We start from the raw sequence: 25,662 nt of genomic DNA on the forward strand, positions 1-25,662 counted from the left end.
CGCCTGCCCGGTGCCCGGCGCTGCCGCCCGCCTGCCTCTACAGCGGGGAGGGCGGCGTGGGGCCGCCCCCGAGACAGCTGCCCTCTCAAGCTGCGGGGACGAGGTGAGCAGCGGCCGCTGGCGAGGGTGGCTGTCCCCGCCGGCCCCGTCCCCTCCGTGGGCGAGGGCAGCGCTCCCGGGGCGCGGGAGCGGCGGCGGGACGGGTGCGGGCCCGTGTCTCTCCGTGCGGGACTGCCCGGCCTGCCCTGGCCCGGGTGAGGCGGCGAGAGGCCCTGGGAGCGCGGAGCGTCCTGCTCGGCGAGCTCTGCTCCCCCCGCCCGTACACGGAAGGGTTGTCTCCCTGTGGCCGCTCATCACCGAGTGTGCCTGGGGCTGGACACTGATCCTGCCGCTCGGAGAGCACTTGACACCTGTAGAGCTGCTGTTACAGAAGCAAATAATACTTTTTTCTTGCCTCTGGTTCGTAGTCATTGAAGAATACTATAGAATACTACATAAGAATACAAATTGAGATATTGAAGAATAGAAAGTTTAGGTAGTTTTCTCAATTATTTAAAATAGCGAACGGAATAGAAACTAGGGTTTCTTTTGTTCTTTATCCTGTCTAGACCATTTCATTACTTCCTGAAAGAAAGAAAGAAAAAAAAAATGTCCTCGATAGTCTCCCATTCAGCACGGAGTTTGCTGGTTGTGTTTTCCAGAAGTGAAGAGGCTGGGGGTTGCACATTATAAGTGCTTTCATGCACCCACTGAAGACCTTCCTGGCCGAAAAGAGTGTGGTAGAAGCACTGCAGTGAAACTAGTTCCAGAGAGGAATGTGCCCCTCCCTTGGAAGGTAGAATGGACAGCTCCAAGCTGAAGTTGAAGAATTCACTTAGAAAGTTGTGAAAGAGTGAAATCTTTGTCTTAGGATCTGTAGGAGACTTGAGGAACAGCTGACTGGCTCAAAAGAGCCAGCTGGGAAGTGATGGGGGAGCAGGACCTGTAAGCCCTGAAGTGCAGAGCATGGAAGATAAAAGGAAAGCAACACGTGTGCCAAACATGCTCCACTGCCAGGGGTTTAGAAGCTGCTGAGACAATGCTGGATCCTGGGGTGATGGCCATCTACCTTTCTCTCCCCATTTTCTTTTTCTTTCTTTCTCTGGTTTTCTTACATATTCTTCTTCTCAAAATACGTAAGTCAGACTGAAAACTTCCAGTGTCTTCTTGTGTCTGGAGAAGTTAAAGTTTGCTGAGCTAAAGTTTGGGAAGTACTTTATTTTTGTCCAGATGTTTTAAAATTTGCCAAGTACCTTACTCTACTTGAATGTTCCAAAGTTTGGAAATAAAAATTGTTATTGAGTCTCCTGGTAATTTGGTTGTTTTTCCCATGCACTGCCCAGGGTATATCCCACTGCCTTCCTCTGAACCCATCAAGTAGGCTGGGGCATTATAGGATTGTAACCAGTTTCTAAGAAAAATAACCTTTTATTAAAAAAAACCAAACCAAACCAAACCAAAAAAAAAAAAAAAAAAAAAAAAAGAAAAAAAAAAAGAAAAAAAAAAAGGAAAATTCATCTAAAAGAAGTTACTTTCCAAAAGACAGATTGAGATGAACCTACCACTGCAATATGATTGAATGTCATAACCAGTAACTTCTGCTCCTGTGTAATTTACTCATGAGAATGAAGGAGCCTTTTAAACTTTTCACTGTTTGTATTATTTTTTTTCAGATTCCTGCTTTCACAGTGTGTATCTATGAAATTTCCAAAAGAACAGCAGGCTTTCTCAGTGAGATTTACCAAGTTCAAGAGGGGAATTAGGCTCTCTTTGTTAACTTTGATACACAAAATGGGCTTAGAAAGATAAAGCTGCTAACATGATTTTATGTGACTATTCAGTAGTGTATGTTTGGATCACAGAGGTTCTATACAAACAGTCTTGCTAAGATGGCAAACAAGTACCTTAAAAAAAAGTTAAATAATATACTAGCTGAAGGAATTTTTTATTAAATCTTCAAGAGCATCCTTTTTCTTTACCTTCAGGGAGTTCTATAAGGAAACTTTCCCTTGTCTTCTGTTGTCGGTTTGACAGCCTTTAAAGATCTCTAATGATAGCAGTCACAGTCTTCTGTCAGGGAGAGCACAAGCTGACATAACAAGAGCTGTTGAAGCCTGCTGCATCTGTGGAAAGATGCACCTTTAGAAGGGGATAGAGAGGAAGAAAAATTTGCATGTAATTAGGAAGTTCAATTTGTGGTGAGGTTGAACTGTTGTTAAAATGTTGCTGGAAGCACATGACCTAAAGATGGTGTAGTAAAAGATAGTGTTGGCTGGCCAAGCGGATTTTATAAATGGAAAAAAGGAAAATTATTGGAAATAAACATTAAGAGACAGCAGGTATTCAGGTCTCATGGTCTGCATGGTACTTGTGAGGAATATGTCAATGTTCAGGTTAAGGGGAGCACAAGGTGTAGTTCTGGAGTCTCAGGGAAAGCAGTAGAGAGAGATACAGCCTTAGTGATACAAAGCTTGGGAAAAGCACTGTACTTTCTATTTACATGTTTTCCAGATTGCTGCTGGATTATAGCCTATTAAAGGCTGTTACTGATAGAACAACTCTTCCCCTTCTGGTATACCCCAAATTTGTTTGTGGATTCTGCTCTCTATCTCCCCCAATGGCATCTCAATATAGTACTTGAACATACTAGTTATTCTTTACATGGAAAAATGCAGTATTTCTGTCTAAGACTTCTGCTTTGCTGTGTCTATTTTTCTTTTTTTTGGTGTATCTAAAACTGAAGCAGAATTTTTCTAATCTGCAACTTGAAGTATAAAATTCTGCATACCAGGTTCATGTTTCTCACAGTAGCTACATGTCTGAGTGGGTTATGGCAAAGAACGAAAAAGGAATAGCAGAAATTGGGGATTTTTGAGAAGTTGTGAGCAGTGTGATAGGCACAGCATAAGCAAAAACCCTTGAAGGTTTTACTAATGACAGAGCAGCTAATCCCCACAAGGGTGTAGGCTGTGGGTGTGTATTGTGGAGCCAGAGGGTGGTAAAGAAGATAAACAATGGTACCTGTGTGGCTTTATTTTGTGCTAATGGAAGATGGGTAACAAAAGTTTGTAGCATCTTTGGCAGAAGTAGGCAGCATTTTTAAGGTGGGCTTTTATTTGAAAATTATGCTAGATGTTTTACTCTTAAGTATATTCTTAGTAGAGTGACACTTTGTTAGATTATTTTTTCCAAGGGCCAACTGCTGGTGAAACTAAATTGAATGTGAGAAATCATATTTCTTCCTAGCCTAATTGATTATATGTCTAGATAACCCAGACAAGTTTTTGGGCATGTGGGCTTTTTTGGAACTTTTTTTGGATCTGAAATAGAGCAGTAGTTTTCAAGCAGACATAATTGTGGAGTTTGAATTTCACTGTGGTTTAGCAATAGAAATGAGCAGAGGAAAACTGTGAGTTGCTTTAAGTGGTGTAGTTTTGCTTAATACTGAATAGGAGGTGAATTGAAAACCTGTGATGAATTGCACTGAAATTATCAACATCGTGGGAGCTAAGTTTTCATCCCTGCTCCCTAATGCTTCAGTGATTCTGTTGATAGTGCTTTATGTTTAGCTATCTATTAAAACTTACGTTTTCTCTCCGAAATTCTTTGTGTGCAAGCTGCTTTTAATTTGTTCTCCCTGTTATTTCTAGAGTAACAATTTCAAGATGTCAGGTGATCCAAGAGTCTCGTTCAATGCAATTGATTCTGCTCTTTCTTCTTTGAAAAACTGCCAGTCCTTAATCAACTCTGGAATGGATGTGGCTACTCAGGTTGCCCTTGACCTTGTGGAAAGTTTCAGTAAGTACATTCTTGCTTGTATTGCATCCTGAATCTGAGAGATGAGTCCCAGAGCTATGTATTTTGACTTAATTACTGTAAATATCAATCTTTATTATAGCTCTTCTGGTTTGGCCAGGGTGTTTTCATTACAATCATTTCACTTAAACGAAAGATTTCATTTAAAAGATAAATTCAGTGAAAATGTAAATACCCAACAAACGTTGTCCTTGCTTTTGTGACAGCCAAGACTAATTGTGTTCCAATGATTGTTACCTTACAGCTTTGTAGAAACTTTAACATTGCTGAATGAGATGGAGAAGACCATCTCAAATGAGTTTTCAGTATCATACTGATTCTTTGTGTGTATTTTATTTGACATTCAGGGCAGAATATATTAAAATAATGCTAAAGATGTTGAATACAAAGCTTGAGACACCTGTTAGGAGATGCAGTTTTTTTAAATGCTGTCTCTCCTGAAAATCAGGCCTTTTTTTAGGTTGCTTCAATTTGGACATTTCCAATGTGGGGTACTTTAAATCTCTAATTACTGTCAACAGTCTTGTCATTACTATTTCACTTGCAATAAAAGGAGCACTGCAAAGCTACTTTTCAAAGACAAACATTAGCTGATCCATTTCCCTATCTTAGATCTTTGTTAATGTTTTCACTAGGGAAAAATAAAAACTTTAAAGCTCCAAACCCCTGATAATTCTAATAAAGAGTGCAGAGTGGAGAACAAGAATGTTCTGAAAGAAAAGCTCTGCTGTTCATTATAAATCTTGCACTCAACTAAGCCAAGGATTATGTACAATCAAGACTAATATTTTTCTCATTGTCTAGTGTGATAGTTCTCTCTCCTTTCACCTTTTTATCCATACTGCTGTCAGAGACAATTGAAATGCCATTTCTTGCAGGAAGAGGAAATGGAAAGCTTGTCTGAACAGTCACCTGGGGATTCCCTTTGACATAAAACTCGTGTAACCAGTTCCATTTCCCCTCTGCTTTAGCAGTCACCATCTCTCCTGCTTTGTCATAAGCAATGCATAGAAATACATTGAATGTATTGAATTCTTTCATCTCCAAGACTGCAGAAGTTAATTATTTATACAGAAAATAAAAGTTTTTTATTAATTTCACTTTTCAGTAGAAGCCTCTGTTGCATTCCTATTGGGAAGGGTGTAAGGCAACTTAAGCTCAACTGTGCAGGTCTGCAGTTGCAAGTCTGTGCCTTGTACTCCTAGGAAAAGTCTCTTCCTCATTTACCTGCTTGTGACACATTAATCTTTAATTAAAATCTTGAAATTATTTTGTTCATTTAACTCAGTAACCAAAAGGACCATTTTTAGCATTCTGTCCAAACAGAAGGAGATGAAATACCTGGTTACAGTTACATTACATCATGTGACTGGAAAACAGCTCCTACCTAGATCATAACATGTTATATTCTAGCAGAGGCAACTTTCCTGTTGAATCATGGTTAGAGAATTATCAAGCATGATCTATTATCATAGTACATCCCACTGCACTACAGAGAAGGTATTCCAGATTTGTAGGTATTCCAGATTTTGTAGGATTTTGGTCTGGTGTTCCCAAATGACAATTTTACCTACAACAATTGTCTTCTTCACTCCTACACCTTTCCTTGCAGATGTATTTACGTGGAATGAACAGATAGTGAAAGTTGTCACTTCTCTAAGGTTTGGTTTTCATTCCCCTGAGTACTCTGCTTGGACTTCAAATTCTTGTTCCCCCTAAAGAATACCATCAGGAAAGATACCGGGTTTCTGTGGCATGACATGCTTTGGTAAACTCTTGGTGTTTTAGAATTAGCATCATCTGATCTTCTGGACTTGACTGTTCAGCTCTTACCTCCAGCTCATATGTGGCAATTTCTGTTTCTAAAGCTGTTGCTCATCTATCCTAATTTGTCTTCATGTTCTGAGGCAAAATACTGATTTAATTTTGAGACAGAGTTAGATAATATATTTATGTATTCTTCTTCCTATCTCATTTGTAATTTGCTTTAATTTCCTTTGCAAAATTTGACTGTCCAGCTTCTGACAGGTTTCATTGCTAGGCTTTGTGGAAACAAGGAATTCTGTTGCAACTGTTTGTTTTAGTTCACAAGTACTTTTTCCGTGTGTGTATTTTGTTTCTTTAGTCTTTCATAATGAACAGTGTTTTGTGAATAGTAGTGAACTACAGAGCCTAGTACATGAGAAAAAATTACATTTGCTTCTTAAGGTAACTGAAAAGACAGAAAAGTTAGTTCAGTGAGTGATTTTTCCTCTCTTAGTTCCTATTCTCCACATACAAAATCCTGAAAACATTTACTGTAAAATGTATTTATTAAATGTTTATTTTGTTCTACTCCTGTATAGATTTATGAAAATAAATTACTTGTGTTCAATATTTGGGTCAGGCATTGCTCATTTATGAAGTTGTACGATGTCTAGAAAAATAAGGCTATTTATTATTGATAAGGCTATTATCAATAATAGCTCAATGTGTACAGAATAATTTTAATGTATCTGATCATGAAAACCTTTTATTTTTTAAGGGGTTTTGTTGATGTCCATGAAGTTAAATTCTTGATTAAAATCTCCCTGTCAATTGAGAACCTGCTGACTTTTAGCATTGAACATTGGTGTTAAGAACATGTGCTGGCAAAGAGACAGAATTTTAAAAAATCCTGGAAGGGTTTAAGGATCTAGAGGTGAAAATAAGTTTTAGTAAACTGAATGTGAAACAGCCAATTTAAAAGCTCATTTTATTTAATGAGTGAAACAGAAAGATAAACCTTTTGTCCTTCTTAGTCTTTCTGCTGATTAGCTTTTAGATACTGACATTGTCTAATGGTTGTATTTTTCTTTTCTTTAAAGAACACTGTTGTTGCATAGAAGCATTTTGAAAAGTTACTATATAAATAAATGATGTAAACAAAAGAACAAACTGCGCACTTGGTTTCAGTATGTCCTGCCTATGCTCAAAATACTCGTGAACATTCTGTGGCCCAGGCTAGTAAAATACTGAAGGAAAGGACACACTGATACTTGTGAGTGGTCCACCAGCCTTCCAAGGGTCTGAATACTTCAAGGCTAAAGCACATGCTTATGTCCTTTGCTGGACTGGAGACCTAATAGATTTGCGAATTTGAAGATGACACTGTTCAAAATCAGTAATGCAAGTAAAATCCTCTCAGTTCTACTATAATTTGCATCTTCCTAAATCTTGGCTCATTCTGGTTTAGAGCTTTAGTAGTGTGATTGCAGAAAGAGAATTCATTAAGTCACTTAGATGTTTGGCAACATCTATGCATTGTAATGCTCTGAGTATTGAACTTTGAGCCACGTGTTGACACCTCTGCACACAGAGGAACAGCTGTTTGCACTGCTAATTTAACTTCTCTTGGTTGCTGAACTGTCTTTACTTACCTACTTGGAGTAGTTCTGTAGACTTAGAAAGCACTCATGGACATCCAGGTTATATTCTCTGGTTTTGGAGTTAGTGAAACCTGCAATTCCATGTTGACTGATGTGTTGATTATGGTAAGAATATGCTGGCCCAGGACAAATCTGTCATATCCATGACAAACATCCATTCCCAGCTTTACTCAAAATTTTTGGATGTAAATTTGGTCAGCTTGCTGAGGATGGCAGTTTCAGGTGACTCTTCAGCAGAACTTTCTCAAGAATATGGGATTGTAAACTATGGAGAGCTGTGGATATTTGAATGAAGAAATCTAACTCATGGTCATCTCCAGGCTTCCAGTCCAACAGCTGCTCTTTAGATGGGGTGTTTCTTTTGTCTGGGCTGGAGTGCAAGCTGGGAGGATTGTCCAGTACAAATGGGAAATAACTGGGAGGTCTGGAGAGTATACTAACTACAGACAAGATAAGAATTTCTTAGCATGAAACTTCTGAAAAGCATTTTAAAGAATGAACAGTTAGGGTTTTGTCTAATTAGCTGAATGTGTTTTCTGTGAAAGCAAGATCCTTCCTTGATGTCTGGGACATTCTTTCAACCACACATCACTTTCCCAGTGTGAAGTGTAGAGGCCATGAAATGTGGAATAGCTGTTTTTGGGAAGCAGTTACTGCAGGTGAATTCTAATCTTACTTGAGGAAAGAAAAAGAGCTACCTTTTCTTCAAAAACTTGCAGAAAATGTCATGGTCAACTGCTTCCCATGGCTGTTTGCCACCTGTATTACATAGCAGTGATCTTCCTGTAGCAGTATCAGGCTCTGCTTGAGAATTCCTCCTGTTTTCTTACCATCCTTTGAAGTGTTTTTCTGCTCACCATTGTGTACAGAACAGGCCCAGGGGTCTTAGAAATGTCGGTGATACAATTCTTTGGCATGTTCCCCAGATTAAGTTAAGAGTTACAGCTCTGGCTTTCTTTCTTGTCTGGTTACATTACATAACCTGCTCCTTCTGCCAGCAGAGTTTACCTCAATTCTGTCTGCTTACTCCATTTTTCTGTTTCCCTGTCCCAGGGCTGCCTCTGCACTTTTCTTCATGTGTGCAGCACTTCATCTCATATGTGCCATGTCCTCCTTTTCTGACTGCTTTCTCATCTCCAGTTGATTGAAATCCAGTGTCATCATTCCTGTTCAGTACTAATTAAACAGTAGTTGTTAATATAGGATCTTCTAACCCTGTGAGATTACCCACATTACTTTGACTTATATCGCTGCTCACTTAGAATGGTGTTAACAAGAACAGCTCTAAACATTGCTGAGGGTTGTTGACATAGGAAGGAATGTGGAGCATAGAGACGTGGCAGTTAGCCTTGATTTATGAAATGATTGCCAGCCTTTTGATAGACAGTTGGATGAGTTTTTATGGAATATCCACTATTCTTTGGAGTGACTTTCTAAACCCATTGTAGCAGCCTAAAACAGTCAGACTTGAACATTCTAAGTTTGTTCATCCCTGAGAGAGGGGCCCTTTCCATGTAAGTTTCTCTGTCATTGACCTAAAATTTCTACTTGGAATGGTATAAACTCCAGTATGAAAATGGACTCTGTAGCTGTGTTTGAATATCAGATAATTTGGTTAATTTGTTTTCTTTGTTCCTTTTTTTCCCTAGCTTATTTTTCCTTGGAAATTCAAATGCAGGATTCCTGCAGTATCATACCATAACATGAATCTTGACATTGATAAAGTTCTTGTGCATGAAATGACTATGATGTAATTGATTTGAGATCCAGAAATCAACCTGCTGACACCTGTGCTTCTAAAATGTTTATGGTCTCTTAGTTTTCATGGTGTTAGAGATCATTGTGCTTCATAAAAATAATCCAGACATAAGGTACTTGTCCTGGGAACAGGCTGTAGCAAATAGGCTGGAATGACACTTTGTGACTTGCCTGAGTAAGTGGTGCGAGCATGGAGGTCCTCTGACTGAGGAAACAAGCAGAATAAACTTTGCCTTGCTGCCCTGTTCTTGTCCAGGCAAGATAAGCAATGTCCAGATGTTTTCTTGCACATCCTGCCTTCTATCACATACGAGTGGTGGTTTGGTCAAGCGCCTGCCTCACAGTGGCCTCATAATGGTCAAAGCTGTGCTCTGTGTTGTAGGGATTGTTCATGAGAAATCAAACTTCGGTTTTCACTCTTAGGTCCATAGATCTGTGAGGGTGCTTATGAGAAGAAAGTAGCAAACAGTTTTATATGCACTGTAGGAAGGTTTTTTTCTTATTGGAGAACCTAAATGTAGATTTTCTGTTTTCTTGTTGGAGAATATAGGCATAGAATGTCAAAGTCCATCCTGGAGATAAATGGCTTTTCACTGACACTTGCTATACAGAAATGTTTTCTAGTTATGAGGAGGTAGAAAATGAAGAGAGGCCAATGATTCATGAAGTTCATCCTTCTGTGTTAGACTCTGCTAGATGCTTCCTGTGAAGCTGCAAGAATTCCCTCATGATACCATGCTGTTCACAGAGGAAGTTTTATTCTAACCCCAGTTTTCTCTCTGCCAGAAGCTGCTTGTTCACTGATCTGCTTTGCTGCTACACCAATGTCTGTGATGTTGATTGGTGACGTGCACAAACTCAGTGTAGGCACCAAAATGACATCTTTCTTGGGGAAGTTCTTTTCCTATTGTCCAAAGTAAGCTTGTATTTTGTGGTATGGGAAACAAAAAGTTCCATATTCCTTTCTCAAAAATACTACTTTTGCTTTCCTTCAAATCCCTCACTTAAGATGAATCATTTTAGGGAAGATGTGATTTTAATCTTAACTTATGCTTCTATTGTGCTGTGCTTCTTGTAGTATTTTACACATATTTAACCTTTCAACTAACAATGAGAAAGATATGTTTTTTTTTGAAGCAGGTAAGTACATGGAGTTACACTTGGAGTATTTCTTGTTCAAGTAATTTTATTCTTTGAAACAAGAAAGACTGCTTGAGTTCTTGTGAAATGCTTTTCTGAAAATAAAAAAAATATATTTTTTGCACTATGCTCTGCGGTCAATATAAAAATTTTGAGAAGAGAGAGTTGGATTAATTTTTTTTTCTACCTCTCTTTACTTGCAATGCTTTTATCCAGCACTGATGAGCCCATTGCTGGAACACAATGGGCTGGCTCTGGAAGCTGTTCTTCAAAGAAGCAGTCCAAAGAAGGAGAATTTGGAAATGTGCCTTGTTTCAAAATCTGGAAAAATATGACTTGTAATGAAAGATTTTTGTTCTTTTATATTTATCCAAACCCACTCTGACTGTAGTCTGTAATCTTACAAAGTGGGAAGAAGCAAATATGTAGTGTTGTTACTATTTCCTAGCTGTAATTTTGACTGCAAGAAGAGCACAGTGCAGTGAGGGGAAAGCAGCTATATTAAGCTGTAATAAGCTATGTTAAGCAGCTGTATTATTGTCTTAAGCAGCATGCTTTTGTTCTGATAGCTCTTTTTCAGCTTGGGTGCTGATTAAGCCGGGTGCATCCAAGTATTTTTGTTCCTCAACTTCAGCAGTTCGAAGGACAGAGAAACCCTTTAGGTGGCAGCAGAGGCTTTGCTTTTTGCTTCACCTGCTGTGACACTCTGGAACTCACTCCTAGAATGGATTTAGAGGTGTTGGTGCATGCTTTTGCATGTAGTGACAGTAAAATAGAAATGGAGGATTCAGATGAATAGAAAGAGAATCTGTATTATCAGATCAATACAGATCATGGCATGTTATACATTTATTCTTGCATGAAGCAGCTATGTTGTGGTTAATGCAGCGAGTATCATTCAGAGTGAAATCCAGGCTTGATTTAAAGCTTATCTGAATAACTGGACAGAATAATTGTCATCAGTGTGTTCTCATGGAAATGGACTGACAGAGTGCACCTGAGCAGAAGGTCAGAGCTGGACAGTCCTGGGTTTTGTCAGAGCTCTTATGAGTGCTCAGATGAAAACTGCACAGTTTTATTTCACAGATTATGGTAGGTGGTATTTACATAGTGCCTGATGTCAAATACATGCATATGTATGTGTGAATAGTTATTCCATTTTCCTATGTATTTTTCTAAGGCAGTGGGTAGTTTTCTCCCCCAGAGGTCATTGTGAGTCAGAGAGATTTGCAGTCACCTGGTGGGTTACCTCATGTACCCATAGTTACTATAAATTTCTCTGTCCTAGACCTCATAAAATCTCAGTAGTCTTCAAAATAGATCGTAAGTGGGATTTAAATGCTGTGCAGACCTTTTTGGAGACCTTCTGTGCACTAGTGATGTTAACCTTGAGAGAATGAGTGAGCTTACAGCTGTGAGTTATAGGCTTGAAATTGCTGGGTGAGGTTCTTTGGCCTCTGCTGTGCATGAGATCAGAGCAGAATGATGCTGATGGTCTGCTGCAGCTTAGAAATACTATGAAGTACTGCAGAGGTCCTGTGTGGGCTCTTTAGCACAAAGATAAATCAGCCTTTTTGAACAAAAGCCAAAGAGGAATATTTATCTGAGTAATTTACTGTATGAAAATATTCTCTGTAGTATATAAATCAGTCATTTTCTTATCATCATATTTCTGCTACAGAAATGTGGCAATAAGAAAATAATACTACTAACTCCTGCTTAAATGTAGAGGCATAGGGTATATATAGAAAGTAGTGTGGGCTTTGAAGAACCCACTCTGAAGGTTTTAATTTTTATCAATTTAAGTAGATCAGAATTTAGCTTTCAGTGATCTAATTGTGTGCATAAAAATAGGGAAGGAGGAGGAACCACAAAAGTAGAAAAAAACCTGGGGTTGGCAGCATTCAGAAGGAGTAGGAATATAAAGCAATTGTATTTATTTTCTTGATTCTTTCCACTAGGAAAAAATTTATCTGGTTAAAAAGTGAGCATTGTGCTGACATATTCTTAGTGTTTGGTCAAAACATGAAAGAAGCCCTTATGTAAATGTGATCATTCTGAAACTTCATCCAGATCCCTACAAATGGACACAGGACGCTTTTCAAAATTTTATTTTTTCTTTCTTTTCCTATGTCTTTGCTCGTCTCTTCAAGAATTCAAGACTGTTACTAGTTTTTACCTTGTTTTTTTTTTGATACTCAAATAATTTTTTTTTCTGTAAGTGAACATAGAATTAATAACTAGAGGTTTTTAATAAGTTAAAAAAAAAACCCTCTGACTCAAATCCAGGTTTTATGACATGTTTTATGAAATTTATACCAATGTTATATAGCACACTGATGCTCCAGTGAAGAATGAATATGTACTGATTAAATTCCAGGAATTTAAAGGGGAATGTTTGCTTTTTCAGTTAGAATTGCATGTAAGACTTTTGTGTTCCTTACTGACACTATGAAAAATGCCATCCTTTGGAGGATAGGCAGGGGTTGGTGGTCTGAATTGGAGCTTTAAAATATTTTTAATTATAATTTTCATAGGTTATTTTGTTTCCCTCCTCATTTTGTTTACCATTTTTTCTGAAGAAGAACAAGGAACACATAATAGCATTATATGAATGAGATAAAATAAGTGAGGTGCTTTTGAGTCTAATTTTTCTGAGTCCTCAAGGCTGGGACTAACTGTGCTTTCAAACTGGCATCACACTGTGGCCTTGAGGAAGTCACTGTAGTTCACAGAACATGAGTTTGCCTTCTATAAAAAAAAGGTGTCAGGAATGTTTTGTGAGGATGTATGAATATCTCAAACTCCTGTGTATATATTCACTTTTGGTTTTGCTTATGTCATCTGTGCCTGGGGAAATTATGTTACAAGAGTCTAAAAATGTGAATTGTCTGTAATGGTGGTAGGTGATTGGAAAAAGTAGGAGATAGGTAGATAGCCAGGAAAAATATGTGTACAGGGGAATTAAAAGGTAGCAGAAGACAACAGATCAGCAAAGATATCACCCCTGCCTTTTGGTGAATTGACAAATAGGAAGTGTCACAACTGTAGGTGTGATCCCACAATTACAGGTGATACGAAATGGTCTGAGCCACTAAAATACACACAGGGCACTAAGTGAAGATTTGTACTTAGATGAAGTTTATGAGTGAGACACAACCGTGTCTACAGGAGGGTAGTCTGGTGTTCATTAGTGGAATAATACTGGAATATGTGAAGAGAGAAAATTTTACACTGATTCAAAAAATGTGCTACTAGACCTGCTTACAGAAAGAAAATTTACAGTGAAACCCACAGTTCAGCAAGAAGTCAACTGAAGAATCCATCCTATCTCTGAAGAAACAGTTCAACCTTGTGTTTTCTTTTTTGTTGCAGTTTTCAGGCACTGGATCTTACATTTCTATCTGATAATCAAAGAGCCCAATATGTTCAGAAATCTTCAAGGTATTAGTGGTAGATCATGAACAAGTCACCTTAAGCATCTTCAACTTCACAAGTTGAGCTGCTTTAGTCAGTCCTGGTGTAAGACCCACTTTCCAGGCATGAGTAATTTGTGTTGTTCTTTCTTTGAAATACTGAGAGAGCTTATTGAAGGACGATGCATTTAGCAGGATTTAGTCTTATTCTTGTTTGCTTAGAGTCTTTGCCTTAATTATACATTATGTGCCATTAAAGATAGGGATGCATCTGCCAAACTGTCAGCATACAGTCAGCCCTTTCTTAAAAAAAGCTAAAAACCAGAACAATCCCTGTACCTCTCTCAGGCATTGAAGACGGGTCTGACATTACTGATGAGCATCATGCAGCACAACCTTGTGTGTAGGGCACGTAGTAACCAAGTAACTGCTGTCACTCACACTGCCCAGGCACCCTCGGGCAGTGTTCATGTTAGTTGAGTTCCCAAACTGTGCAGTTACCTCTAATGACTGGGGAACTTATGCCCTTTTTCTTGTTGTTTCAGTTTGGGGGTTTTTTTCTTGCTAATGAACCTTTGTGCCAATAAAACAGAAACAACAACTATGAGTCTGTTGGAGCTGCTATTACATAAAAGGATGGGAGAGAGGGAGAGGCATCCTCCAAAGATTGTGATCACTGGGGAGAGAGCACTTGGACACAGAGAAAGAATCAAAAAACTAGCTAGCAAGTGCTCAGGAAAAAAAGTGGGAATAGGGGAACTGGATGAGAAGAAATAGAAGGGAAGAGGAGTAAGGGGTAAAGAAATGTGTAATGAAGGACAAGGAAAAGTAAGAAATAAGAAATAAGAAAGCCACATCAACAGGATTAAGCAGAACAGTATGCTGATCAGTCTCTAGATGACAAAAGTTGTTTGAATGCCTGCCTTATAGTGTTTCCATGTAAGCAACTTCTGTAGCTGCCCCAAAGGCGTTAGCTTTTACAAAGGCGAAGAGTAGTCTGGTATATAAATGGAAGGAGGACTGGTCCATGTGGGTGAAAATGAGAAGATAGATGTGGTAATTCCAATTAGTCCCATGCTAGAGCTGTTCAGCATATGTTTGTGTGACCCTTTTGCCTTTTTGACATTATCAACAGATACTTTAGAGTGCTCTGAAATATGCATCTTCAGTAGCACTCAATGGAAGGTGTCAATCTCAAACTGCTCCCTAAATTACATGTAATGAAGTTTCCTATTAAAAAAGACTTAACAAAAGGAGGCAGTTGGCTTAAGGAGAAGATGGCAGATGAAGAGAACACAATTCAAAGAAGTGTTCACACATTAAGGAAGTAATTTTAACAGGCTTTCCCCAGACTGTAAGTGGGAATGGAATTATACATTGCATGTAAATGTCAAGTGACAATAATATCTTCTGAGTTAAATCAACCTTGCAACCTCTTTCCTATTTTTCTTCAGATGAATAAAGTTTAACTTGTGATTTCCTTACTAATCATCTTAGTAAGTAGTGGGTGAGTAGACATTTACTGCATGGGTAGATTAATGTGACATTTTCAGAAGACTTCATTTTTTGAAGTTTATTACTTGTGGGTGTGGATCTAATTCACAGCTGTTTTTGAGAGAATTAGGTATGCCATAACTCATTCAAATTCTATATTTTCTTGGTATTTTTAGATTTTATCCATGCTTTGTTAGAGGTGTGTAGTCTGATCTGATGTCTCAAGGTAATCAAGACTTCACCACTGAATGTACAGACTTGTACACAATCACTTTTATAGAAAAATAGATTTTAAATGGAACAAAATTCAAAAACATATCAGTATAAAGGAGATAAAATTCTCTCAACTAGTGCATGTTAGCCACACAAATCTCAACCATTGTCCTATGGTTCTGATTTTAATTTATTTTAATAACACAATGACTAATTGTTATGGCATAGTTTACCAGTTCTGTGTAAATTAAAACAGAGGCAACCTTTTACTTCTTATCTTACAGAACATTTCCACATTCAGTTTCAATTTATATTCCTGTTTTTTCAAAACTACCCTTTGAGAAGCCATGAGGCCCCTCAAAGCTCCTTCTTTCCTACTATGGACAAAGATAACAGCATTATATAAAAAACATGCTGATACACCATCATGTGTGGTGTACTGTAAGCCATCAAACAATTCCTGTTTCCTCTCAAAATCATATTTGTGTGTGTATGAGAGACTGAGGCAATACAGACTTGCATTGCTTTTTTTTTTTTTGCACAGAGATATGCATTTTCCATGTGATAAGAAAGTAGCAGCTCCTTGTAATATGACAATTTTTTGTATGAATTTTGTTGGAAGTGAAATTTCAGCAATGGAAAGATTTAGCTCTGTCACTTACCAGCATTGAAGCAGCAGAATGAATGCCACATACCAGCAATGTATGCCAAAAAGAGGAGATCTGCCAATTCACAGAAGTTTTATGCAAAAGAAGCCTGCTAGAGGCAGAAAGAAATGCTGGTTTTCATTACACTTGAAGTTTGTGTGCAGTCTTTGCCTTTGCCTTGTCTGTGTAAGAGGATTATGTGGGTTGGTTTTTTTTTTTGGTGTTGGAGTTTTGGGTGTTTTTTTGGTCATTTTGAGGAATTATGTGCTCTGAAAGCACTAGCTTTAGTACTGTGGCATGGTTAGCACTTCAAGTGCCACATCAGTATGTGATTCATGCTGAATTGGATGTTTGCTTGGGGAACATCACTTGACCTTTGCTTATATGAGACATTGGTTTTCTAGATTCCTTTAGTTTTAACCTTGATTGTTTTGTGTCAGTTCTCTTCAGCAGAAACTGGAAAATATCCAAAGCACATCTGCATTTGCAAAAATTAACTTTGGAGATGATACTCATATCAATTTCAACTAACCTTTGCATTTCCGAGAATCATACAGATCAGGGTTTCTGATTTTAAAACATCAACCTTTCTATTGTCAGCTGTATATTATGAATGTGAATTGTCTTTTGTTTATTCATTTATGTGTATGAACCACTGTCAGCTCTGTTTTAAGAGACTTCACTGCTTTGTTCACAGTGGTGCAAAATGTGGAGTTGCTGCCAGCCAGATTTGTCTCCAAAGCTGCCTAGAAAACTGGATTGTTTTCCCACCCTGAGCTTGCTGCTCAGCTGCAGCACAGCCAATGCCCCAGCTGGTTAGCAAAAGAGCAGCCATGCTCTGTCTGGGGCTACCCATAACCTTCTCTAAATTCTGAAGTCAGGAATGCCATGGGTTGTAGAAGCAGAAATATCAAAACTTATACTTGGGAGGCTGTGTGGGTTCAGAGAAAAAAAAGTGTTTTTAAGCATCTAATCAAAATACTGGGCATTGAAAAACCAGACATATTTTGGCATTTTTCCTCCCCCATCTGTTTCGTTTTGGGTTGGTAATGTTAACATTTAAGTGCTTGATGAGTGTTCGTTTGTGTCTGCATGAAGCTGTTGCAGTTGGTTGTGGAAGCTTAGCTTGGATTCTGTGGGTTTTTTGTGCGTGTGAATGTAGCTGTGACCGCTCAACTGCGCTGAAATAAGACAGTGATGGATTGTCTTGGAGTGAGGGGATTATCTTGGTCTTACCTTCCTGTTTGAGATGAGTTCTGTTGCTTTTGCTTGGGCCAGGCTCAGTGCACACTGTAGCCTGCTTGCGGGGCTTTGCGTGCGCTGCAGAGGGCAGGTCCCTGCGCTCTGGTGGGCACTTGGGTGGTCACTGGGCTTTGCTGAGCGCTTTGTGCACAGCAGCAGGACTGACCCGTGTGCAGTGAGGGTCTGAGGGCGAGGCCCGTGCACGATGCAGCCCCTCGGCCGCTCTGGGAGGTGACTGTGCCATGCTCTGTCCCCGCTCACGGCGCCGTGTCCGGCCAGCACGCTGCTGATGCACCGTGTGGCTCCTGTTGCTGGAGTGCCACAAGTCTCGTCCCTGCAGTTGGATTTCAGCTCACACGTAGCTGCACCAGACTCAGAAACTATGGTAGCTTAAGCCCAGAGCCAAGACAGCTAGATCTACTGAAACATTACAGTGATTAAATAAGCTCTGATGAGGGCTTATTAGCTCTGAGCTAGGCTGCCTCCACTTTGGGACAGAGAAGTAATGTTTCTGAGAATTTTGAAGGTCTTGGGTGAAAAGGGCTTGTTTTCCTATCTTACCGATTTTTTTTTTCTCTGAAAAGTCTTTCCAACCCATTTCCTGTATCCCCTAAATGGAGGAAACTCTAAGTAATGACTGCATTTACTTTAATGAAGGTATTCCTTGAATGAGCTTCTCTAAGATGAGAAATATAATTGGTTCATTAACAGAAGTAAGGTTTTTCTTGTGAAAAACCTAATGGTATTATTTACTGCTGGCTCATAACAATCATGCCTTTTATTAGAGACAGACTTGCACTTCACACTAAAATATTTATTTTTCACCTGTCAGTGCAATTTAAAATATGAGAAGAATTGGGTTTTGGCAAGAGAAAGCATTAATACAGTTGACTTGTAAATAAAAACTGCATGGATTATTTCTGTAGAATTCATAATGTGCCAGTAGAAATCTTGAGTAATACAGAAGAAATTGTGCTTAAAAAATCTAACAAGTAAGAAATTAGGACTTGGAACTTTTTGGAATAATAAAAAAAAAATATTTTGCTGATATTTCTTTACAGGGGAAATCATACATAAAGCAGCCTATGAGTCTTTTATAGAACAGTAAAGACCCATTAAAAGTCTTGAAATTAAATTCGTCTTTTTAAGTACTGGTTTTACAAAGTATTCTGAGAGATCAAATAATAGCAATTACAAGGCCTTAACAATTATTTTGCTGTTCCTTTTAAGGGAAAATATTTAAAAAAAAATTTCCCCAAATTCTAATGTTACCTTAACAAGTTCTGAGAGGACAAATTGGGTAGAAGAAGGGCAGCACTAAACCTCTTATTTTTAAATATTCCCAGCCCTCACATCTCTTGTTCTGAAGAAGGCAAGGTCAGCAGCAGCTCGGGGCACTGAGCCAGGCTCTATTGTGTGGTGCAGACATGTCCATGCTTCCAGAGGCAAGAAACATTTTGTTAGTCATAGGAAAATTCTTTCCCATTAAAATTAGTTGTAAATGTTGTTTTCAGCCTTAATTTCATCACCTGTTAAAATCCACTGGGGTGAGAGTGATACGTGTCTGTGTGTAGTATGTATTTTATATATATTGTAAATATATATATTTAGGAAAACACGAGGGAGGTGTGTCTCTCTTTATGAGAGATTGGTCATATTTCTTTGAGAAGATAATGTATGCTATGTCCTCACTTTGAAAACACACAGATATGGTTCCTTTACCACCTTCTTGCCAAACAAGTTGATTTAGGAAGTACCCCCCTGTGGCAAGCACATCTACAACATCCCCCCCGCCCCCAATCTCCACCCTGCTACAATTTGCTACTCCCTTAAGTGTACTGGTACAACTGTTTGAATATCTGCACTTCAGAGTCCATTACTGGAATAGCATGGGTTTGGAGGACAAATTGCTATTTCTAGTTTGAATTGTTTCATTAATCCAATTTATAGTATGACCCTATGAAAGACTGTATTATCATGGCTGATGGGCAGCAGACAAGGAACAGAAGAGCAACATCAGGGATGAGCGCCTGGGGAAATGATCTGTGAAATTCACTTTATTGCCAAAGAAAATGTATGTGAACCTCAGCCTTGGTGTTTTCTTGCTGCTTGTCTGTCAACATAACTTGTGTTTCTGTTCTTCTTGGGCTTGTATTGTGCTAGTGTTGAGGAATGCTGATCTAGTCATTTGCTGAAGAGAGAACTGTAATTCTGGGTGCATATCACAGTGATGCCAGGAGACTGGTGTAGAATTATGGTAGTGCAGAGCTTGAGTTGCTTCTCAAAAGTATTGCATTCTGTAAATGCTTTATCCTCCTTTCAGCGCTTCTGCTTACTAGGTATATTGTCTTTGTTAACTTTAAATTGGTGTTTCTCCAAAATGAAGTAGGCATTTATGGGTAAAATAAAGATTAACCTCACCATGGCCTTGGAATTTAGTAAGGAGAAAAGAGATGCTGGTCAAGTACTCACGTCTTGTCAGAAGGGTGGGAAATAGTCTGGGAATTGTACAGGCCTTAGTGTTTAGTCAAGCAAAATGCCATTTTTGTTTGAGAAAATTGTGTGCATACTACCTGCCTTCATGCATGTGGCATCGAGTATAGAGCTTACAATAGCAAAAAATATGTATACATCTATAAAACTATTTTTGTTTCATAGCAAATGTTTACTTCTATGAGAGTTTAGTTTGTCTTCGTATTACTTGTGTGTCTCAGCCTAAATTAAACCATCTCTATTTGTGTTGAATAATATTTTACTTTGGATTTTATACAGCAAAGCAAGTCAGCACATGTTGGAGTGTTTTGCTACATCAAATTCTGTGTGAGAACCCTGTTTATTTCATTAGCTCAGCATAGTGTCATTTGGTGTTCAGAGATAATGCCATTCTTTACATTGCAGTCTGTATGGGTACCATGGTTGATATACCTGGTCAGATAGATCATTGCTACTGCTCTCATGTCTAAACTGGGATCTTTATAGCTTTTTAGCCTTCCCCTGCTAGTCTGGAGAAAAAAAAGTACTGTAAGGAAGTTGCTTTTCAAAAGCACTGTTGGCCTTGTTCTGCTGGCGATGGAGTTTAAGGGGGTTTCAGGTTGAGGAAAAGTGTTGTTATTATTATAGAATAATATAGTTAATTTCAAAAGTGGTTAGTAATGCCAAGTGCCTCAGTTTCCCTGTGTCCACTCTGAAATGACTGCTTTCAGAATGTGTGCAACGCCCACTCACTGGAAATATTGGCTCCCTGAGATGTTTCAAACTGGGCACTCAGCAACTGAGATGTTTCAAGGTGGGTGTTTAGACCATGCATGGTGTGTTTCTTTTGAAATTCTGGTTCTCTACAATGTAATGTACTTGGGTTTCTTATCCATGGGATTGGTAGGAGTCTCCTGGGCCACTGACTCTGTTCCTATTTCAAACAGTCATAGCCTACAGGGAAATGGTTTGTAATACAAGACAAGGGCTTTTTCGTCAGGCGTAGTTTGTAATCCAACAGACACACTCTTGGCTCAACTGACTTTAAAAAAAAAGAATAAAAAAACTAAGCAGAGAGAAATGCATAATTGAAGATTTTTTTTTCCCATTACTTGGTGGATAAAGCAAATGTTTAAATCCAGACTGAAAAGCACAGCCCTTTCTTTTCTAAAATATAACCTCAGAAGACTTTACTCAGGAAGAGTAAAATGCTTGACCTAATTTCAAGTATTGCAGTTCAATTTGCAGTTTCTTAACAGAAGCCAAATAGAAAATAAGATGAAACTTTAAAAATCACTCACAAGTGATAGTTCTGGTGCTACCTGTGTTCTTATTTTCTGTGTTGGTCTTTCCTTTACAAGTACTGCTAGTCCTGCCTCACACTGTCCTCTCAATTTTGCTCCTCCTACTTAGATTTTTTCTTTGGTAGAATACTGAAAACTCATGTTCCTCTTCCTTCTTTCCTTGAGAGGACTTGAACTCACTTAAGCCATCTTCCAGAAAAATGGCTTTGAGATGAGGTTCAAATGAGATTAGGTCAAATATTGAAGAATGTAATGGAACCCCAGAATGGCTGATATTGGAAGGGACCTCTGGAGGTCATCTTGCCCAATCCCCTGCTCAAGCCAGACCACTCATCTGGCATAGATTTCTCTTTCTGTCACTCATGGAATTTCATTTTGCGAGTCTGGTATCTAGGTGGAAGTATTGGTCTCTAAAATCATGCACGCTCAGTCTCTAAGTCTGTGTGTGAAGAAACTTCCTATGCAGAAAGAGTGGCTTTGTTAGGGGACAGTGAGGGAAATACCGCTTCAAGTTCACTAAAGCCTAGTTAAGGCATTTCCTGACAAGTTGGAGATTTCATTTTGACTAGCTTCAGCAGTAAGTAGCTTCTGACTGTTACATGGAGGGAAATTTTGCAATTACTACCCCACATTCCCCTTAATTCCACCAATTGCCATTCCCTGTATGGTTGTTGCTCCCTTTGTCAGCAATAATTTTTCTTCTCTTACGAATTGCAGTGGTTTGTGCAATTGGAGCTCCAGACAGCTCCATGGAGATTTTTTGGGCAGTTGACTTTCAACCATTTCTCTATGTGAAGAAACCTGCATTTGAGAGATGAATTTGTTTTTCTCCATTTTTTTGCTGTTCCTTTGTATGGCTTCTCATTTCTTTTAGTATAGAATTTTCTGTATTTCTGTTTAGAATTTTCTGTAGGCTGCTCTTTCTGCAGCCTAATATGTAAAGTATGTTCCAGGTCAGAGAAATGAGATTTTCAAAGAAATCTTTGATGAAAGCTTTCTGAGGAGCTGTCCATGTATGCAGGAGAAAACGTAACCTGTACCCTCAGTGCTGCAGAAGCAATCAGTCTCCTGCTTAAATTCCTCTTGGTCTGTATAGTCTGGAGTGCTGTGGCAAGCTTCACTCCTGTGTAGACGGAGGGGGGAGATGAGACAGTGCTCTCCTACACAGGTTTGTGTCCTCTCACTGCTGAGCATCACTACTGTCTTCTCCAAGCACATTGTCAATCTGTTCTTAAAGAGTGTGGATTGGTTGAGTTTTTCGAGATCTACTGTCCAACTTGAATTATCAACAGTTTTGAGTAGACCAGAACTGGGGGTGCAGAGGGTAGTCTTAACACTTTTGGATCTGTAAATGAAGGGCTTACTAAAAATGTCAGCAAAAATACTTAGTTTTATCTTGAATTGAGACTGTATTTTTTTTGTACAAAAGATGGAACTAAATCAGGGAGTCAGAGAGCTTGTGTTCCTCTGCTGTCAGCAGTAACTTGAAACCTGCTGGCAAAGTGTGTATTTTCTCTGCTACTGGGGCATATGAAGACAACTGCCTACTACCACTGTTACTAATGGCTCAAGTGATGGGTGTTTGTGTTACGAGTGTTTGAAAAGTCTGAAATCTACAGTCAGAATTTCCAGGCAATGGTATACCATTCCTCTTCTGCCTTGAATAATGGGAAAATCAATGTGTAGCCTTGAATTTCAAAACAAACTAATATGTAGTGCCAGAGGTAGAACTGACATGTCCTGCTTTCTTTAAATGGAAATTTTGACTTTTGTTAGCCAATACTATAAAGATATGAAAGTATGTATATATTCATCTTAATCCACATTGTCTGTGCTTAAGCATTCATTTTGAGTACACTTGTATTTGTAAGTTTGGAGCCTTCCTGTAATTTCATGGTATTCCAGGCTATTTTGTGTTTAAGATAGTCTGCAGTGGAAGTGAATGTATATTTAGATTGGTGTGTACTGGCTGCAGGACAGCTGTAATACCCTAAATAACAAATACTGATGTGGTAACTTTTGCACAGAAAGAGGTAGTTGTGAAAAATCTTTAGAAATTCTGCTAACTTGTGGATGTGTACAGGAAACTAAAGTAAATATGAACTCAGATGTTAGGAAATGCAAGTTTTGGGTAAATTTTAGATGAGTGTTACTAGAGGATGTATTAAATCAGTGCTGACTGGACTCTGCTGTTGCAACTTCTATTTTAACACTGTGGATTCATGATACATAACTTAGTCCTGACTGATTATGGTTTAAATCAGCATTAAGGCACCTGAGCATGATTGGTCTCTTCAGAAGTGAGAAATTGAACCCTTGCTAGTCTATTTGTTCTTTAATATTTAGGGAGACTTTTCAGAATAATATCCCTGTTTCCATTATAATAAGAGATCATAAAATCGTACGAGCTGGAATTCATAACTGCAAACTGCATATTCAGCCAGCTAATTTTAACATGATGCACATGGGCCTTTGAAAATGAAATTATGGCCTTGAACTGGGCTTTCTGTGAGTAAAAAATGTAATATTGCAAAATGTATAATCTCTGAGTGGTGAGGGAAATGACTTGTGAAGAAATGCTTACTAAACTCAACATATTTAGCCTAGATAACAAGGAGACTACAATATGCACTTCAATGGTATTTTGTGGCAGTAACTAAAAGCATATGCAGACAGTTTGGAATGCATTCCTTAGATATGAATTAGAAATAAGATTAGAATAACTTTTGATTAGATAATAGAAAGGCACTCATCCAGCACTTGCAAAGTGTTTGCTTTTTGTGTTAAGCTAGGTTGTTGTCTACAGAGCGCAAAGTTTGAGTACTTTGGAGAGTTGTCTGGCTTTGTAGCTGGAGTCTGCCTGGAGGGTATTCAGCAGTCAGTGTGCTCATGGTCTGCTGGAAAAGAGTCAGTGCCTTGAATCTCTTTACCATGGATCTCCACTGTCACCCTCACATATGAAACAAAAGCAGCAGCAGGTCTTGCAGAGTGAATAACAGACAATGCCTTTTGAATATTTCAAAAGCCTGATGTAATTATTACATTTTAATTATTTTTGATACTGTAGTGCTGCTAAACCAGTAGTTGGTGGGATTTGTGAGGAGTTGTGGGATGGTGTTGAGGACAGAAAAGTCTTCTCTAATTTTTTGTTCCTTAGTAAGATCAAGTCAGCTGATGTGTTCTGATTAGCCTGTGGTGGAGTCTGCTGTGAAGAAACCTTGAAGGTGCTGGGATCCCTGCCTTGGTGAGCTGTAAAACTTTACACCCCCATACAGTCACAGTTTCTTATCATATGCACCCAAGCTCTGCCCTTCATCTGCTCCCTACTAGGGAGGGGCAGAAATGCTCTTGGCTCTTCAGGGGAAGGGGAAGCAGAGGAGCCTTGCACAGCAGGTTATTCCGTGTGCACTGTAGAACGAGAGTTTTTAAAAGGCAAATAGAATAGCTTGTAATGTAAGTTTTCTTTTAAATCTTGTTTAAGAGATAGGGAGGTAAGTGGCTAGGAGCAACGTAGGAGATTTACTCTTAGCTCTCAGCACCCTATGAATTAAACTTCAGACAGAAAATGGACTGTAGTATCTGTCAATGTGGAGAAATAGGGTATGGACAACAACTGATCAGTACGCAGTCCTTCAGATCTTTCTGTATGTCCAAGGGCAGGGTATGATTGTGTTTTAGTGGCATGTTCAGCAATTTCCCAGGATGTGTGTAACGTGTGCAGGAACAGCATCAGGGAAACAGCAGTGAACAGTATTGAGACTTAAAGCAGGCTGGTGGATGGGTGGAATGGTCAGTAGATGAAGAATGTAGAGCAGGATGTATTTGGAGATAATGTCCCTCTTGCCGAGATGTTTGAGCTTTATTTAAATACATCTCTCAAGCTGAATGCAACATTATTATTCCTCACCTAAAGTTATTTTTATACTGTTAGGTAAAACAGCATTTGTACAGCTCTCTTGGTATTTAACAATGCATTTCTTTTCCCCTAAAAAAATATTTATAATATTTAGGCCACTGTAGTTTCTTTGAATATGATTCATTTTGGCCATGGGAGGAGAATGACAGTTATTTGCTACACAAACCTTTCCTGTGATTCATGGAGTGTCCTTTGTGTCAGCCTTGAAGGAGGCACTTCATATGCTTCCTAGCAGGAAGGAAAACTAGTGTGATCATAGTTACCAGATAGGACATGGAAACTGGGTGGGAAGGAAGGGAAAGAGGAGAGGGAAATGCTGATTATTCAGAAGAAAGTTGCAGGAATGCCAATATTCTGTCTGCAGTATCCATTCATTTACTTAATGAAAAATGGATACATACCAAGCCTATATATAATTAAGGGAAATGTCACAACTGTAATTGTCATGTTCACAAAATAGGATAGCTTATTATGTAGCTTCTTTTGTGTAAATATATCTTAGCACTTTTCCTTTGTTTCCTTGATCCATCACTGTTTCAATATGGTGTGATGTTTCTGTCTCTGAGCGATATGTTTCAGATTTTGCTTCCAAATTGATGGCTACATACAGTTGTGTCAGCTTTCTGCAGAGTTAGGTTTTTATGTTCTAACAAAATAATACAGTTAGGAACTTAAGCAATGTGCCAGCTTGCCAGATCAGAAGACATTTTCCTTTCTTCACCAAAAAAAAATAATTTGAAAAGCTGTACTACAATTTTCTTCTTAAAAGTAGCAGCACAGATTGGCTACTTAAGTACT

At 38.7% G+C, this 25,662-nt stretch overlaps 1 protein-coding gene across 1 annotated transcript in view; it reads left to right on the forward strand.

Annotated features, from left to right (window-relative positions):
• NSMCE2 (NSE2 (MMS21) homolog, SMC5-SMC6 complex SUMO ligase) overlaps positions 1-25,662 on the forward strand; it is a 127,540-nt gene that overhangs the window by 100 nt on the left and 101,778 nt on the right. Inside the window, 2 exon segments of the mRNA XM_053978258.1 lie at positions 3-103; positions 3,690-3,837. Coding sequence (XP_053834233.1) covers positions 3-103; positions 3,690-3,837 — 249 coding nt within the window.

This window comes from Vidua macroura, chromosome 1, assembly GCF_024509145.1.
Source record: "Vidua macroura isolate BioBank_ID:100142 chromosome 1, ASM2450914v1, whole genome shotgun sequence".
NCBI lineage: Eukaryota > Metazoa > Chordata > Aves > Passeriformes > Viduidae > Vidua > Vidua macroura.